Raw genomic sequence first — 19075 nt, forward strand, 5'->3', positions numbered from 1 at the left:
TGAGGGTTTAAGTGGTTAAAGGACGACTTCACCCATTTTCAACATATCTTCATAGAATAGGTCCTCACTAATGCTCATGACAAAATGGTAAAAAAAAATTCTACTCAGTCTGTGTCTCAAAGGAGGGCTGTGGACAGTTCAGAAACCCGTCTACCAGTGACATCATCGTTAGGCAGGATTTTTTTTCCCAACAAGACTTACATTTTTTATTTAGATTTTTTTAACACGTGAACAATGGCTTCTATTATTGCATTGCAACTTTCCATGAATACAAAGCCTGCAGTTTCTATAAGCTTGGATTCCCCATCGATGATGTTACTGGTAGATGGGTGTCTGAACTGTCCACAGCCCTCCTCTGAGACACAAACTGAGTAGAAAAAAATTGTACCATTTTATCATAAGCATTAGTGAGGACCTATTATATGAAGATAGGTTGAAAATGGGTGAAGTCGTCCTTTAAATGTCTGAAAAAACACATGAGCATGAATCCAACATATTAATATAAAAGATAATGCGTAAATAAACAAATTATAAACATTATTGACACAACACTGATGATAGAGCTGTCAACAAGTCTATGAATCTATCTATGAAATCTATGAAGGAGTTTAATCTGCCAGTTACAAACTAGTTGTAATTATAATGGTTTAATGTCCTGCTCTGACTTCTAAAAGTGTTGCCACACACACACGCGGACGCACGCGCGTGGACGCACGCACGCACGCACGCACGGATAGAGAGAGGGAAAAAGACTGCTCCATTGTTAAGTTTTTAAACTTTTGTAAACAATACCGAAGTTTTCTAATATAAGTTATAACACACTTAAACAACATTAAAGGTAGGGTAAGTGATTTTCTTTGGTTAAAATAAGAGTTAAACAGAGAACTCAGTCGGGATACAGATTAACCAAGTGAAATTGGAATTGATGACACTAAGAAATTAGCCGACAAAATTGGAACTGGAACATTATAAACATGAAGCTGATAAATGGGTACTCTCTCCTGATTGGCTGACATTTTGTCACCTACCTGAAAATATGTTTTCTGTTTATTAAAGAGCTGGAGAGACATGGAGACTCCTGTTACTGAACAAACACTCTATCTATAGTAATGATTATTATCAGAATATAGTGCTTTAACCTTTTAACAAAAAACTTTTTGCTTTAACCAAAATATATCACTTACCCTACCTTTAGCTTTAACAACATAGAATAAGATATAAAACACATTAACTTAACTTGTAGAACATAAATCTCTCACTCTATATGAACTTAGTGGAGGACTGTGTTTACTTCCTACTTATTACTGTGTTCAGTTCAGTGTTGCCAGATTGTGTGACAGAAACAAGCAACCAGGTCTATGAACAAAAGCCCAAAAGAAGCGACTAGGTCACATGATCACCCCCCCCCCCCAGTTTATAGTTAAACTGATGTTAATGTATCAACATCAGTTTAACTATAGTTGCACTACAGCATTTGAAAATAGCAGGTACAATGTGCTCACAACACATTGCATAGCGATGCGCAGTGAGCTTGTAGATCGGCTATTTTCAAATAGCCTATGTATAATATTAGTGGTTAAATCTTTTTTATGCTAACATCAACTTATTATGCTGGGACCCGCGACACTTGTGAACTTTGTAGATCTTCTATTTTCAAACATTTTATTACTTTTACTTGTGGTACTTTAAGTACATTTTGATACCATTACTGTTGCACTTTTACTCAAGAAAATGTTGAATTCCGGACTTTTACTTCTAACAAAGTACGATCTACATTGCATTATTGATACTTTAAAACAGTTGAGTACTTTATCCACCACAGATAGTCATGTAGTTTAGAGAATGGAGTAGGCATTGTTGTCAGTGGTGGAAAAAGTACTCAAATACTGCAATGCAGATATACTCTGTTACAAGTAAAAGTCCTGTAATCACTTTGACTTGAGTAAAAGTACAAAAGTATAGGCATTAAAATATACTTAAAGTACCAAAAGTAAAAGTACTGGTCACGCAGAATGTCCCATTTCACAAGTTATCATTATGTCTAAAATGTATAAACTTTTTTTGAAAATAGCAGATCTACAAACTCACAGCGTGTCGCATTGCAACGCATTGTGAGCTTGTAGATCTGCTATTTTCAAATAACCAAAGTTTAAATAGGGGTGAAGTGGTAACTGTATGTTTTGTAATAATAATCAAAATCTACAAAGTACCAAGTAACTAAAATGTTCAAAAAAAATGTGTGGAGTAAAAAGCACAATATTTGCCTCTGATATGTAGTGGAGTAGAAGTAAAAGTATTGAAATTTGGAAATACTCAAGAAAAGTTAAAGTACTTCAAATGTTTACTTAAGTACAGTACTTAAGTAAATGTACTTTTTAAGTAAAAGTTACTTTACACCACTGAATGTTGTTAAGCTTACGCACAGGAGCACCAGTTAAATTGCTGCAAGCTAACACATTTCACAGACTAAGATACAAAGATACGAAGCCTTAAGATACAAAAAATGACAAAACATAAGGACTTACGATACAATGACAAATACAATGCCACAAGTCTCTTACCTTCTGGCACCGGCAGTGGCTCAGGGTAAGAGTGGCTGGTAGAGCGGCCGGATGGTGAACCGCAAGGTTCTCAGTTCGATGTGTGAATGTAATGATAAAGATAAAAGTGCTATATAAATGCACCATTTACCTTAAATGCGTTTTTCCAATTGTCATTGATGAAGAAAGTAAGAAGCAAGTAAGTAAGAACGTTTCTGTGTTGAGGAATCAGCAATACTGTGTGTGTGTGTGTGTGTGTGTGTGTGTGTGTGTGTGTGTGTGTGTGTGTGTGTGAGTGAGTGAGTGAGTGAGTGAGTGAGTGAGTGAGTGAGTGAGTGAGTGAGTGAGTGAGTGAGTGAGTGAGTGAGTGAGTGAGGATGCATTCAAATGATTAAAAGCAACAGCAACAAAATCTAAGACTTGTGTAAGTATATCTTGCTCAGGGACATTTCGAGCCTTAGGCTTCCGAGGCGGGCTCACTAACCAATCAACTAACAACAACAAGACCTAAGACATTCCACAAATGCTTTTTTAAACAATAATGCTTTTAAGTAATTCTTAAAAATGTCCACAGAGGCTGCAGCTCTCCAGACCTGTAGAAGGACATTCCATACCTTTTTGTTTTTGGGAGCCATTAGGGGTTAAGTATCTTGCTCAGGGGCACCTCGAGCCTCAGGCTTCCCAGGCGGGCTCACTAACCAATCAACTAACAACAACAAAATCTAAGACATTCCACAAATGCTTCTTTAAACAGTAATGTTGTAACCGCTGTCATTATAAGTTATATTTGTTATTTGTCTAAAGTCCAAGTTAATAATTAAGAAGTATTCTAGGTCATATTTACATTATTTCATGGTTATTTGTCAAGTTGTAGTAATGCTTTTATTTTGAAGTGTCAAAGTAATGTTCTGTGTCTCGTTGGTCTGCTCTCATGTGGATGGGGTTCACACAGGACTTTTGCATTAAGCAATTAAGAAGCAGCAAGCTACAAGCAGCAAGGCTCCGTTTGTGTTGGTCACAAGAGACTGTCTAAAGTCATAAGAAAGGGTTATAACAAGTAAGGACCTGAAGACTGAAGAGTACTCCCTTTATGTTTAGCATGTAGCCAACGAGGTATTTGTTTGTTTGTTTGAACTGTCTGTATTTTACTTTGGTAAAATGTGTAATTTACATGCTGTCCATGGTTGTCACTTATGTTAATATAACATGCTTATTTTATGTTTATTGTTTAGTTTTCACGGTGGATTGGAGGGATTTGAAGTCACCTTCAATAAATCAGTAGCAAGGAAACCACTTGTGTCTGTCTGTGCTTGGAGGGAGTTACAGTGAAAACTCGCACTGTTCATCGTCGACGCAGTGGACAACGTTAATTGACGGTCGTTAAGATCAGAGGACCAGGCGCAGCTGAGTGGAGCTTTCGTCATCAAGGACTGACAGCGCAGCTGCACAGAGCTTTCGTCATCAAGGACTGACAGATGAGCCCAAAACCAAGCGCCCCCCCCCCTCTCTCCCCTCTCACTCACACACAGAAGATACAAAGGTAATCACAACGTTTTCAAGACAAAGCCATAAATAACTGGACACTAACAGTACGTTTTAACAGCGGGCGACTCTCGGGCGATCGCCGGACAACATCGTCCAAAAGATAAAGAAAATCCATCTTTTCATCGCCCCCCCGCCCACTTCGCCCTATCGCCAGTAGTTGCCGGCTCTCATAGACATATAATGCACTTCCGGAAAATACTATCCTGATCGCCCGCTGTTAAAACGCACCGTTAGTCAACAGTGCTCTAAGAAGAGGGGTTTGAAGATACTTTGGAGTGTGTGGTAACAGTTTGGACTTTAATATCTGCTCATTTAATTTAATTGAAGCTTGTCATTTATACAAGACACAGTTAAAGTGCCAAGTTAAAAAAGGACACTACATTTTCTCATTTTTTCTTTTTGATGTTTGAAGTTAAAAGTGTTTTTTGATTTTGCAAAAATAAGTGAAGGTGTTTTTTGATATTGAAGTTTTCTAACTGCCATTGATATTCAAGTTTTGATATCTACGTTTTGAAGTGGTTTAAACTGAGTGTTTTGAAAGGTAATATTCAAAAGTTGAATTTAAGATTTTTGATTTATTTAAAACTATGAGGTATTTACATATTACATTTAAGTGATATTTACATAGTACAAGTTAATCTAAAAGTTAACCTAGATAATTCATTTACTGCCAATACTTTCTGTTGACCTTTTTTGGACATTTAAAAAGGTATTTACAAAGTGGGTTTAATTTAAGTAGTCGAGCCTACAGTACAGGTAAGGGACAGTAATAGGGATAGTAAGGATTCCCAAACCAAACCTGAAGAAGGTCAAGTGAGTGGTGCTGAAGAGGAGAAACAGCAAAAGGAAGCTCAGGAGCTGAGACGAAGTGAAAAAGAAAGAAAAGGGTAAAGAAATGCAAGCGGACCAAATAAAGGTTTTTCAAATAAGGTTCAATTACAGTTATGACAAAAGGAAATCACAGGCTAAAACCTCTAAGAAGTCATTATCACAAACAGAGCCTTCGACTGATATAGTGATTAACGACATCATTCAAGAAGTCAAGAGGTTTTCTGCAGATGTCACATGTGCTTATGATAACCTACGCCAAGTCTCAACTCCGGAGCAGGAAACACGACGAAAAGTTGATCTGTGTATAGAGATTTCTACTTTCTTTCTCTCCAGAGCTACAAATCGACTGGATGGAAAGATTCCAGAAAAGGAGCCAGAATGGCCAGAAGCAGGCTCTCTCTTTGACACAAGCTGTAGAACAAGCTCTGTTGCCACCAGCTCAAAAGGCCGCTCGGAGCATTCCACCAGGTCTTTTGTAAAACACCAAGACGCTGCCGCTGCCGCTGCTGCAAGCCAAGCTGTTCTGAAGGTCATAGAAGAACAAGACAGAGAACAATTGGATTTAGACCGCCTAGAGGCAGAAGCTAAGAAGAAGTTAGCTATGAAGAGGCAGCAGTCAGAAAGCGTCGCTTACAGCAAGATGCAGATGAGCTAGAGTATTGCGCACAACAAGAAGCAAGCCGCGCACAACAAGAAGCAAGCCGCTTACAACAAGAAGCGGACACAATGAAGCGAATAATACAGAGAGAAGAAGAGGAAGCTAAGATGAAAGCTCAATTAGAAGAAGAGCATGTCGCTCTACAAAGGACTCGTGATGAGAAACGGAGAAAGATAAAGAAATTGGAGATAGTGAAAAGTCTTAATGCAGCACAAGCAAGAATGCTGGTATATGATCAAGGGCGCATCAAAGAAGAGCGGAAAGACATACTACTAGAACATGAGATCGTAGCAGATAACCAAGTACCTGCTCCTACAAGTCCTTTGTCCAAGAATATGTCTTCCGTACCACAAGTTGTGACCACCTCCAATGACAGTACAGCAGAGCTCGTTAAGATGCTAGCAGGCGCTTTAAGTGCCAACAGAATCCCAATTCCTGAACCTCCAATATTCAGTGGGGATCCATTAAAGTATAACGACTGGAAACTGTCCTTTGAAACACTGATAGACCAGAAGAACATACAAGAGAAAGAGAAGATTTACTACCTACGAAGATATAGGTGGTCAAGCTAAGAAGGCACTTGATGGTTACTTCCTGCTCGGAACCGAATCTGCCTATGTTGCAGCATGGGAGATTCTGGAGGAGAGATACGGAAACCCATTTACCATTGCAAAGGCATACAGAGACAAGCTCCAAGCATGGCCTAAGATGGGGTCTAAGGACAGCTTTGAGCTCAGAGAGTTCGCTGATTTTCTTCGCAGTTGTGAGGCTGCCATGGTCCACATCAAGACATTGGAGATCCTAAATGACTGTAATGAGAACAGGAAAATCCTTTCTAAGTTACCAGATTGGCTAATTGCCACATGGAATCGAAAGGTTATCGAAAAAGAAGAAGAAAGTAACCAATTCCCCTCCTTTAGCCAATTTGTCAGGTTTCTAACAAGAGAAGCAAAAATTGCCTGCAACCCTGTCACTTCACTGTAGTCATTAAAACAAGGTGAAGCTGACAACCCAAAGTCCCAAAGACAAAGTTTTGGAGCAAAGTCACTGAACACAAGTTCCAATGAAGAGACACTGACCACAAGCTCCAATGAAAAGACTGTCATAAAATGCATTCTCTGCGAGAAGACAGGGCATGAGTTGCACAAATGCTGGAAGTTCATGGAGAAAGCAGTGTCAGACAGAGTCAAATTTGTTAAAGCGGAAAGACTATGCTTTGGTTGTCTCAAGTTTGGTCACCAATCCAAAAGTTGCAACAGGAGGAGCAACAGGAGTGTCTGCGACACGTGCAAAAGGAAGCATCCTACTTGTCTGCATGAAGAGCGAGCCAAAGACGACCAAAGCACACCACAAACTAAACCAAGCACAAGTCAATAAAATCTAAATGATCAATCATCACAATACCAAGAGGTTATTTCAAACAGAGTAATACTTCACGAAGCTAACGTACAAACAGCTGCAATAATTCCAGTCTGGCTTTCATCCACATCTAAACCAGCACGAGAAATACTTGTACATGCGCTGTTGGATTCTCAAAGCGACACAACCTTTGTGCTAAGCAACATAGCAGAAGCGTTGGAAACAGATAAAGAACAAGTCAAGCTCAAGCTCTCTACTATGACAGCAAGATTTTATATAAAAGCCCTTTACATAGATTCACCTACACATTTAAGTACTTAAAATAATCAGTCAACTTGTCTTTACTTGAATTACTTTTTTTTAAAGACATTGCTTTCAAAACAGTGGTTTTTAAAACAAGTAAAAAAAAAAAAAAATACCCTTTTGCTACTCACCAAAACAAAGACGGTTTTATGGAGTTGTAAGCTTACTTTACTTAAATGGAACACTGTGAGCCCCCACCTCACGTCTAAAATACACTTTTTGGCCAGAAAAGAAAATATTTCACCGGAATTAAAACCTGTTTTTGGTTACTCCACAGTGCCCTCTACAGATCGGGTCAATGGAATTTTCCTATTGACCAGATTCTTCCTTCCGGTGAAATATTTTCTTTTCTGGCCAAAAAGTGTATTTTAGTATTCTGCGGCCAAATACATATAATTTTGGGGGTCCTTGACATGAAAATTTTTGAGCACCACTGATATAGAAACATAAGTTTTTCAGAAAACTGTTGAGATTTAGGAGACATGTAGAATCGGCTTCAGGTCTTAATGTGTTAATGGATTAGAATGAGTTCTGTCAGTAATATCACCAGAAAGACACTTCCATGTAGAGTTCCTTTCTCAAGCCAGACTGTTGAAAGTTGTGAACCTATCGGTTCACAACTCGGACGACGCTGATTCGACTCATCAGAGCATCGGCCGGTCAGCGCGGGCACTCGCGCCTGGAGGTGCGAGGGCGCGCCTCCTCGGCCTCAAGCTCTGCTGAGTCGGCGCGCCTCCGTCATGGACAATAACTATTATCACGTGACACGTGCGTGTGAACCATAGAGGTATAGGTGTGAACGCGTGTTCAGCGTTCCCCTAGTGTAGCTTCCTGGTTGCTACGTGGGGGGGTCGGGGGAACAACAACAGACAGGTCCGCGTCGCATCAAAGCCCCGCCTCGCCCCGAAGCCCCGTGCCTAAAAACGCGCGCTGTCTTCAATCTACCTGGTTCTCCAATCGTACTGTGACATATATATATATATATACACACATACAACTCCTGTCTGTGCAGTGTGTGTGTGTGTGTGTCTGTGTGTACCATCCAGGTACACATACCTGTTCCTGACCCATAGAGGACATGCTGGGAGAGGACCCTGAAGACAAGGAGGTGACCCTCATCTGACACATAGAGGACATGCTGGGAGAGGACCCTGAAGACAAGGAGGTGACCCTCATCTGACCCATAGAGGACATGCTGGGAGACGACCCTGAAGACAAGGAGGTGACCCTCATCTGACCCATAGAGGACATACTGGGAGACGACCCTGAAGACAAGGAGGTGACCCTCATCTGACCCATAGAGGACATACTGGGAGACGACCCTGAAGACAAGGAGGTGACCCTCATCTGACCCATAGAGGACATGCTGGGAGACGACCCTGAAAACAAGGAGGTGACCCTCATCTGACCCATAGAGGACATGCTGGGTTAGGGCTCTGAAGACAAGGAGGTGACCCTCATCTGACCCATAGAGGACATGCTGGGAGAGGACCCTGAAGACAAGGAGGTGACCCTCATCTGACCCATAGAGGACATGCTGGGTTAGGGCTCTGAAGACAAGGAGGTGACCCTCATCTGACACATAGAGGACATGCTGGGTTAGGGCTCTGAAGACAAGGAGGTGACCCTCATCTGACCCATAGAGGACATGCTGGGAGAGGACCCTGAAGACAAGGAGGTGACCCTCATCTGGCTGCTGGTCAACATGGAGACGTTGTTGAGGTCATTCTGCTGGGTGAGCTGGACAGACTGATGACTGAGGAGAGAGACAATAGAAGAGGAGGAGATGAGGACAGTTCATTTTGTGATTGAATACTTTATTATTCAGAAATGTAGACATCATGTGGTACAGTCAGACATTATTAGATTCTTGGTATTTTAGTTTTGGGTTTATAAAAAACCTCTTTAAGTTATTCTACGCAGTGGTGGAAAGTAAAACTATCAATACTGTTACAAGTAAAAGTCCGGAATTCAAAATGTACTTGAGTAAAAGTACAAAAGTATTGGTATCAAAATGTACTTAAAGCACCAAAAGTAGAAAGTACTCATTGTGCAGTATAAAGTGTCAAAGAAATCTTTTGAAAATAGCAGATCTACAAGCTCACAATATGTCACGTGGCGACGCTTTGTGAGGCGGGACATCCTCTTTACTCCCGGGTCATTTTCTGAGCTTCTTTTTGCACGTGACGGACACATCACTGTATGGGGGAAGCGTTTGAAAATTCAACAGTCTGGCTTGAGAAAGGAACTCTACATGGAAGTGTCTTTCTGGTGATATTACTGACAGAACTCATTCTAATCCATTAACACATTAAGACCTGAAGCCGATTCTACATGTCTCCTAAATCTCAACAGTTTTCTGAAAAACTTATGTTTCTATATCAGTGGTGCTCAAAAATTTTCATGTCAAGGACCCCCAAAATTATATGTATTTGGCCGCGGACCCCCATAAAAATATTTGGTTCCAGGGACCCCTCCCCCCCCAGAAGCAAAGATTTGAGTTAAAAATGTTCACTTTAAAAATATATATATTGAAAGATTTGCACACATTTTCACGATTTTTCAAAAATAGCAAATCTACAAGCTCATAGCGCGGCAGATCTACAAGCTCAAGCTCAAAGCTCAATCACTTAGACTGTCCTGGTAAACAGTGGTTCTCAATCAGTAACGGCAAATTTTAAGCTTGATTTATGTATACATATATATATATATATTTCATTGTGTGACGGATGGTGTCACACACCTAAAATAGCAGATCTTCAAGCTCACGACAGTTACTTCTGTGAGGCATTACGAGCTTGTACATCTGCTATGGTTTTGTACAAGAAAGGAGATCTTGAAGCTAACGTGTCCTCGTTATCATGTCAACAGCACATGTTCAGCTAACCGCTTTAGCTTGTGTGTGGTTTTACACTGGCCTGAAGGAGCGATTCTGCCTTTGTGCCTTTAAGTCTGGTGTAGGCGGGTTCACCTTGAGGGGGTAACCATTAGGTTCATATAGGCACAGGTGCAACAAGCCACTTAATGATGGCATGGTTTGGGTACACAGGAGATCACACGGTTTTTACCGTTCTTATATGCATGAACAAAACCTTGCTGTATCTCCATATAATGAATAAATGGGAACCTCACCCAACAGCAGTCTTTGGTTTGGACATTCTAATGATTTGAAACGCGTCAAAAACTGATATTCCTGTACCCAGCCGAGTGGCGAAATGTTTGTTTGAAATGGTCACTATAGGCCTGATGTTAACCTGAATAAATAGGATTTCAATGAAATAAAATGTCATTGCTATAATTCTGTTGTTGTTTTTTTTGTAGCTGGTTACATTAACCATTTTGAGAGAAATCATATTACTCTAGACTTTTCATCAATGGTTGAGAACCATTGTTACAACATCACAGTGCAGACAACACATTACAGAGTGTAGTTTAGACAAAGTGTAGTTTAGACCAATCCCCCCCACTCTGACAAGCACTTGGAATTGTAGGCCATGCAATGCGAGGCGTTATGAGCTTGTAGATCGGCTATTTTCACAATGTTTTCCTCTTTCGTTTTACAAGTCATTAAATTGTAGCTTTAGAAATGTGCAGATACCCTGTATATACCCTTATACCGTATGTTGGTTTGTTTACTGTTTAAAGATGTATTTTTTGGCTTTTATGCCTGACAGGAAATGGGGGGAGAGATGGGGAGGGACATGCAGAAAAGGCCGGGATCGGGAGTCGAACCCGCGACACACTGTCAGGCTACCAGCCTAGGTGCCCAGGCGGTTACGCCAACCGTCCGGGCCGGTTTGTTACAGTTGAGTGAGAAAACAATGTTGCACATTATGGTAATCATCTGGGGACCCCCAAAATAATTAGGGGGGCCCTTAGTATGAGGTGTGTATGAGGTCATGTAGTGTGGTGAGTGCATGAAATGTATAGAGTTCATGATGTGCTACAAAAAGTCCTAAACCAAACAAAAATATATAATATCTGCTATTTTCCCCTCAAAACAAACACATCTCAGGAACCACATGCCTACCATCAACTCAGTTCCCTTTTTAGGTTGACTGTGTCTCGACTCTCGACGTGTATTGTAGTGGTGGGGTGACGTAGTGGTGGGGTGACGTAACGGTGACATTGTGGCGTTGGTGAATTTGGCCTTTAAAATCGGCCGGTCGGAGACACATTACTGTGACTATAGCCATTGTGTAAGAGACAGACCGGAGAAGAGAGAAGGCTGAGAATAGAGAGGAGTTTAGACGAATTGAACTGAGACGAGACGGCAAAGACGTTTTCCTCAAAGACACCCGTAAACATGTGGACGTGGAGCCCAAACCAAAGACCGGGCTTCAGGCCACATAAACCGAAGGAGCAGGGGGAGAAAACGCGGATGGATGGATGGGTGGAGGATGAAAAGCGCAAGGGGTGGTACATAGCCAAGATAAAGCTGAAGAAGAAAAACAGGGTGTCAAACGCTTCAGTGGAGCCGTCATGGGCTACGACACGGGAATGGGACGGGCTACAGAACTGGAACAAAAAGGAGAAAGAGAAGGTACCGGACAAAAAGGAGGAGCAGAGGGTGGAAGAGAGCAAAGCGGATGAGGACAAGACGGAGGAACATATAGCAAAGCAGCGGGAGGCTAAAGTAGAGGAGTATTCAACAAAGATATCTGCATGGAGGCAACACACGAGACAGAACTTCAGATCACACGACGAAGATCAGGACATCCAAAGGTTTCCTCCAAAGAAACCTCTGTCCGCTTACCCCTTCACTGCTGTAGAGATCAACACCCGCCCCACTCACCCCTACACTTCTGGAGAGACCAACGCCGGCTCCACCGAACCCTCCACCGATGGAGGGATCAACAACGCTCACACCATCCCGTCACCGCAGGGCCACAACGTACCGGCGGATCGCCCCGAGCTGGCGGCCAAAGTGGAGGCGACGGGGACGGAGGCGCTGAAGGCCCTGAAGGAGCAGGAGGAGATTGAAAAGGTGATAAATGAGTATTACAAGAACAAGAAGAAGAAGAAAAGGGTGAAGAAAGAAGACGACAGTGGGGAACAGGACGGGAACAGAGAGGAGAAAGAGATGGTGGAGGACAAAAAGGAGGAGCATGAGAGGAACGTGGAGGAGGAGGAGGGGAAGAAGACAGAGGAGCAGGAGTCTAAAGTAGATGAGAAGACAGAGGAGCGGGAATTATGGAAGCCACACACAGGAAAGACCTTCAGAGAACACAGGGAAGATCAGCTCCTCCCCGGGTTTTCTCCAAAGCAGTGTCTGTACCCCGCCTCCTATGCCAATGGAGTTATTGGAAAGCACCCCAGCCAGCCAGCTCGGTTCCTCACCGTGCGCACAGCTCCACGGCATAGGCCCGAGTTGGTGGAGCTGAAGGAGAGGAAAGTACAGGAGGAGAAAACAGACGTTGAGTATTATCGGAACAAGAAGACAAAGAAAGAGCAGAACAGGCTACAGGACAGGAACCATGAAGAGAGAAAAGGGAAGGCGGAGGACAAAAAGGAGGGACAAAAGGAGCAGGATGAGAGGAAAGTATATGAGGAAACAAAGGAGCAGCAGACCTCAGAGCGGTTGAGGAATGTAGATGAGAAGCAGATAGAGGAACGGGAGAGTAAAGTAGAGGAGAAGCTGATAGAAGAGTGTTCAACACCTGAAGACATGCAAACATCTGCATGCAGGCCACACTCAGCACAGACCTTCAGAGCATGTGATGAAGATAAGAACATCCAATGGCTTTCTCCAGAACAGTGCCTGTCACCTGACGCCTACCCTGATGGAAAGACCACCGCCCACCCCACTCACCCCTACACTGCAGGAGAGAGAATCAGCACCCACTCCACAAATGGAGAGATCAGCACCCACTTCACTGACCCCTATGTAGCTGGAGAGACCAGTGCTCACACTATCCCATCAGCGTGGGGCCACAATGTGCCACAGGATTGGCCTTGGCTGGCGGCCAAAGTGGACGACAGTAAGGAGGTGGTAAAGGAGGTGAAGGAGGAGAGTACACGCCTATTGATGGGAGCGTGGGAGCCCCACTTAGCAGAGCCCATTAAGTTCAACTTCTTCCCTTCTCCTGGGGAGCTGGAAGCGAAACCGTGGGAGGAGCCCCGCTTAGCAGGGCCCATGAATAAGTATTCCTTCTTCCCTTCTCCCAAGGAGCTTGAAGAAAGACCAGAGGAGAATGAGGAGGAACAGAAGATGGCCGTGAAGAACAGCCTGCCTTCATGGGAGCCCCACTTAGCAGAGCCCATCAATATGTTCTTCCCGTCTCCCGAGGAGCTGGAAGCAATATCAGAGCAGCAGAATAAGGAGGTGGTGGAGAAGACTAGCCTGCCCATGATGTGGGAGCCACACAAAACAGAGCCCTTTACGTTCTCCTTCTTCTCATCAAAGGAGGAGAATGAAGAGGTCGAGGAGGAACAGAAGATGGTGGTGGAGGAGGAGAAGGAGGGCCTGCCCGTGTGGGAGCCCCACATGGTCAAACAGGATGAGGCGGAGCACTTCAATACCTTCACCTACTTGGAGGATGAACATAAGATGGCGGTGAACAGCCTTTCCACATGGGAGCCTCACTTAGCAAAGCCCATCAATACGTTCTCCTTCTTCTATCCATCCCACAAGGAGCTGGAGGCGACATCAGAGGAGCGTAAGGAGGAGGGGGACGAGGATGAGCAGAGGTCAGTGGTGGAAAAGAGTAATGGCCTACTTGCGCGTCCATGGCAGCCCCACTTAGCAGAGTCCATCAATAACACATTCTCCTTCTTCTTCCCATCTTCCAATGAGCTGGAAGCAAAACCAGAGGAGAAAAAACCTCTGCCCGCATCAGAGGCCCACGTAGCAGAGCACATAAACAGGCTCTCCTTCCTGTCTCCCGAGGAGGAGATGGGGGAACAGAAGACGGTGCTGGAGAAGAAAATCCTTCCCACAGCGCAGGCCCGCTTAGCGAACCCCATAAATGCATTCTCCTTCCTGTGTCCCGAGGAGCTGGTAGCAAAACCGGAGGAGGAGAATAAGGAGGTGGTGGAAGGGGAGGAACAGAAGATGGTGGTGGAGGAGAAGAAGAAATGGGAGAGGAGGCCAGAGGGTAAAGTGCCGAGGAAGAAGAGGGGGGTAGAGGAGGGTAAGGTGATGATTAAGATGAGGAAGATCACTGAACCGGAGGCACAGGTGAAGCAGCCAAAGATAAAAATGAGGTATGAGGAGAGGAAAAAGGAGGTAGAAGAGAAGAAGCAAAGGGGGGAGAAGAAGGTGCAGCTGGAGCTGTGGGAGAAAGTCCTTCGCTCCAGTAAGAAACGTTTTAGAAAGTGGGAGACCAAGGCTAACGAGTGGGTGATGGCTGTGGAGGAGTTGGAGAAGAAAGTGAAGGAGGGGGTGTCTGACATGGAAAAGAGAGAGAGCATGGTGGAAGAGAGGGAGGACATTAGCTTGACATCAAACAAAGATGTTTCTGAGGAAAAGGGAGAACGTTCAGGGGGTCAGGTATCCCAATGCCCACCAACTGTTTATCGGAAACATCCCTCAACAGCTGTTTATCGGAAACATCCCTCAACAGCTGTTTATCGGAAACATCCCTCACCAACTTTTTATCTGAAACATCCCTCAACAACTGTTTATCGGAAACATCCCTCACCAACTTTTTATCGGAAACATCCCTCACCAACTTTTTATCAGAAGCATCCCTCAACAACTTTTTATCAGAAGAATCCCTCAACAACCCTTTATCGGAAACATCCCTCGCCAACTGTTTATCGGAAACATCCCTCGCCAACGGTTTATCTGAAACATCCCTCGCCAACTGTTAATGGGAAACATCTCTCACCAACTGTTAATGGGAAACATCCCTCACCAACTGTTTATCGGAAACATCCCTCGCCAACTTTTAATGGGAAACATCCCTCAACAACTGTTTATCGGAAACTTCCCTCACCAACTGTTTATCGGAAACTTCCCTCACCAACTGTTCATCGGAAACATCCCTCACCAACTGTTATTGGGAAAAATCCCTCACCAACTGCTTATCGGAAATATCCCTCACCAAATATTTATCGGAAACATCCCTCACCAACTGTTATTGGGAAATATCCCTCACCAACTGTTTATCTGAAACATCCCTCACCAACTGTTTTTGGGAAATATCCCTCACCAACTGTTTATCGGCGACATCCCTCAACAACTGTTTATCGGAAACATCCCTCACACCGAGCTCCAAGAGGCCCCAGGCTCAAAGAGTCCCCTTACTGCACAAATAGCTCTTTGAGCAATATGGTATTAACCTGAGTAAAGCTCAATGGAGTGATGGGAAGGTCCCATAATGTTGGTTTTGTCATTTAATGAATAGGCACCACCTGTACAGAACAGTTCCCACAACCTTATGTAATGAGGTGTGCTTCATTATGGAGATAAATACAAGGGCTGGGCCCCAATGCCTGCCAGTGATGTCCCCCACGATCGCATATATACTGTATACCAAAAGTTTATGGTGTGGGCCAGTACAAAAACAAGACTAGGTCCAATAACGATGTGGATCTTGGACTTCATGCGGCCAGACTATGACTATGACACATTTGGGCAAGGTTTCAGTTAGCACTGTTCAATTGACATTTCAGCCTGATACCTACCGCCATTCATTTCCTTATAGACGGCTTGCCTCTGATGTCATGACGTCATCCATTCCCAAATTCGGACGGTCCGTGCCCCTTTGACTTCCATTTTAAAACAAAAGTAAAATGAAATGTGCAGAACATGATGTGAACAAAAAATAGGCTAGTGTCTATAGTGACAGTGTGCACTAGACATTTGGTCAACGGTTTGCAAGATTGGCTCGGGACAGACACACAGACCCCCTCTTATAGACGGCTACCTCTTACAGAGCTACGCCGTAAAAATTTAAATAAATCACTAATAACAATAATAATAAAATAATAATAAAGTTTAGCTTCTATAGTGGGGCATCCGTGTGGCGTAGAAGTAAAACACCCACCACTGCATAAGCCCGGGATCGCTTCCTGGCAGGCAATTGACAATGACTAAATTGGGGAAGAAAAGAAAGAATGATAAATAAATAAACTATAGACGGGGCACTAGCCACGAAACAAGAAGGCAGCTAAATGTGGCGCTCTTTGAACCTCACACAAAATAACTTTAACACACTAATTTAACAATACCAGCTGAATCTGAACTGTCAAAACGGAATACAATCAAAGATTGTGATAATTTCACCTGAAAACCCGGCCCCCCAAAAAACTAAAATCACCACTTTGTCGACAGAGCAACATCAGTAGGCTACAAACAGACAGCATAGCGGATCTAACAGCGTTATTGACTATTCTCGTAGACCATGCAGGTCTACTTTCTTTCTTTCTTTTTTGTCCATGAAAAATTGCTGATACTGAGTCCCAGAAGATTAATTTTATTTTTATTTTTTTGTTTGTTCATGATAACTTAAGAATAGGTATAGACCTACACTGAGTCCCACATGACTTTTATTGTTTACATTTTTCTTTTGCCCATGAGAACACTGATTCCTAGAAGACGAATTTGTATATTTATTTTTGTATTTGCAGCGGTGGGAACTGTTTAATTTAATTTTGCCTATGAAAAAAGTTACTGAGTGCTTAAAAACTATAAACCTACACAATATTGCCTATCTGCAATCCAAGACGATGACCTGGAGAACCGGAGTTGGAGGGAGAACCTGCGATTGCTTGGTCTACAGGAGGCCGCGGAAGAAAGCCACAAGTCCCAGAGGACATTTATTTTTTAGAATATTTTACTAGCAGTGGAGGTAAGAAGTGTAGTTATTTCTTTCTTTCTTCTTTTTTTCTTTCCTTTTTTTCTGCTCATGCTAACAGGAAGAAACCTACACTGAGTTCTAGAATACTGTTTTGTAAAGCAGGTTGTACACCAGGATGGAAGTGATTAAACACTTCTGATTGAACTATTATTTGTTTTCTTTTTTCCTTTTCAATTTCCTTGTTCCTGTTTCACCCTACAACCTGTTAAAAAGGCTTTTCACCTCATCCATGTTTTGTTTATATCAAGTTGCTATGGTTATCCAATACCTAGAGGCCAATCGGATTTCATTTAACTCCATATTTGGGTGTGGCGTCATCACTCTGATGTCACTATGGCTGACACATGTAGTGACACCAGAGTGATGACGCGAGAATCTTAAAACCGGAACGCATCTTACGATCACAGCTTGCTAACACGCGCTAGCCTACTTAAAGAAGCAGCGGCAGAGGTACACTAAACCAAAACGATGGAAGGACTAGAGTCATTTTACACTCTTGTCGCAGACAGCATTAGCTGCCCACAAGATGCAGTCGTGTGTTTTGTCCACTGGGCTATGATCAAGAATAGATACAAGTGTTTGGGCTCCGGAGACGAGCCCGGTCACGCTGATAAGAGGTCAGAGTTGCTCCCCTCAGACTGGAACAACAATAAGGAGTTGTACTCGCTACGTTACCAAGGCAACGACGGCACCAGCCACTACCTGCTCAAAGCCACCACTGTTGACGACAGCATCGTGATCTTCAACTTGATGAACTCCAGCACACAGCAGGACTCAGCCCTGACGGTGAACATCAGTGATCACGTGGACGCTGAGCGGCTGCAGTCGTTCGACCACGTGTACAAGGACATGGACAGTCTGACAGAGAAGGTGACAACACAGCTCCTGTCGTCTCCGGAGAAACCGGCGCCACACGGGTCGAAGGCAGAGAAGAAGACGAAGACAGATGGGCGAGATGAGGAGAAAGTGGCTGGGTGGAGGCTGATAGAAGTTGAAGACGACCCTTTACGCATCCCCACTCGACACTTCCCCACTCGCCGGCATGACATTCCGGCACGATGGCCGGATCCGTTTGCGGCAGGGGGAGCAGATCTGGATCCGTTGAATCCACTGGGCGGTGGGATGATAGTGGACCCACGACACAGTCGACACACTATGCCGCCACGGGTTGACCCGTCCAGCGGGATCCCAGGCGTCCTGCCTCCAGGAGCTGTACCCCCAGATGCTCGCTTCGACCCGTACGGACCACCGGCGCCGGATCCGGACCACCTGCCACCTCCAGGGTTTGAGTATTCGACCCGTCTAGACGAGCCAGACCCAACCATTGAGGAAGGTTGACTAAAATGACTCCTTATGGACAGCACCACCAACCGAATGGTTTAAAAACTTAATGTAAATGTCAGCTTACACTCAATATCTGTGACTGTGGGTTACTGCCCTTATTGCCTTATTGTGTTTTGTTGATCAGTCATTATGTTGTTGAAGATATTGTTAACAGACGATGCACAATACATATCTTGCGCCAAAGATAAGAGCAAATTTTCATCCGTAGTCCCTGAGTGGGCATCGTCGGTAGTACATAAATTCTGAGAATAGATTTAAAATCAGTGGAACATCATTTATAATAATGTAAACATTATCACAGTATAAAAGGAATACACCAGTTTACAGTACAAATGCAAAATGTTCTCTGTAGCATCTTGTTTGTTTGTTTGTTTGTTTGTTTGCTTGTTTGTTTGTTTTAGGTACTGCACTCTATGAAGAACTGAAGTCTGACATCACTGCCACTAGAGGCCGCTGTCCCAACAGAGTTATTTTATCTATTGATAATGCCATAGTGTCATATAAGAACGGTTCCAAAAATAAACAAATGAGCCAGGAAATGTTACTAATATGGACATGAAGCATCAACTGACGGTGAAAAGGTTATTTCTAATTTATCCAAAGAGTAAAACAAAAGAAACATTTTGGACAAACATAGACGTTATCAAATGTAACTCAATATCAGTGGTGGAAAGTAACTAAGTACATTT

At 43.3% G+C, this 19075-nt stretch overlaps 1 protein-coding gene across 1 annotated transcript; it reads left to right on the forward strand.

The window, feature by feature from the left end:
• Positions 1 to 17510: 17510 nt before the first annotated feature.
• Positions 17511 to 18380, forward strand: LOC308090670 (proteasome inhibitor PI31 subunit-like; the record flags this gene model as incomplete). The annotated part of the gene is made up of 1 exon (XM_080435936.1): positions 17511 to 18380. The coding sequence occupies one exon, from the start codon at positions 17511 to 17513 to the stop codon at positions 18378 to 18380; it is 870 nt and encodes a 289-aa protein (XP_080292062.1).
• Between the last annotated feature and the right edge of the window lie 695 nt (positions 18381 to 19075).

This window comes from Gymnoscopelus braueri, assembly GCF_963280865.1.
Source record: "Gymnoscopelus braueri genome assembly, chromosome: 8".
Taxonomy (NCBI): Eukaryota; Metazoa; Chordata; class Actinopteri; order Myctophiformes; family Myctophidae; genus Gymnoscopelus; species Gymnoscopelus braueri.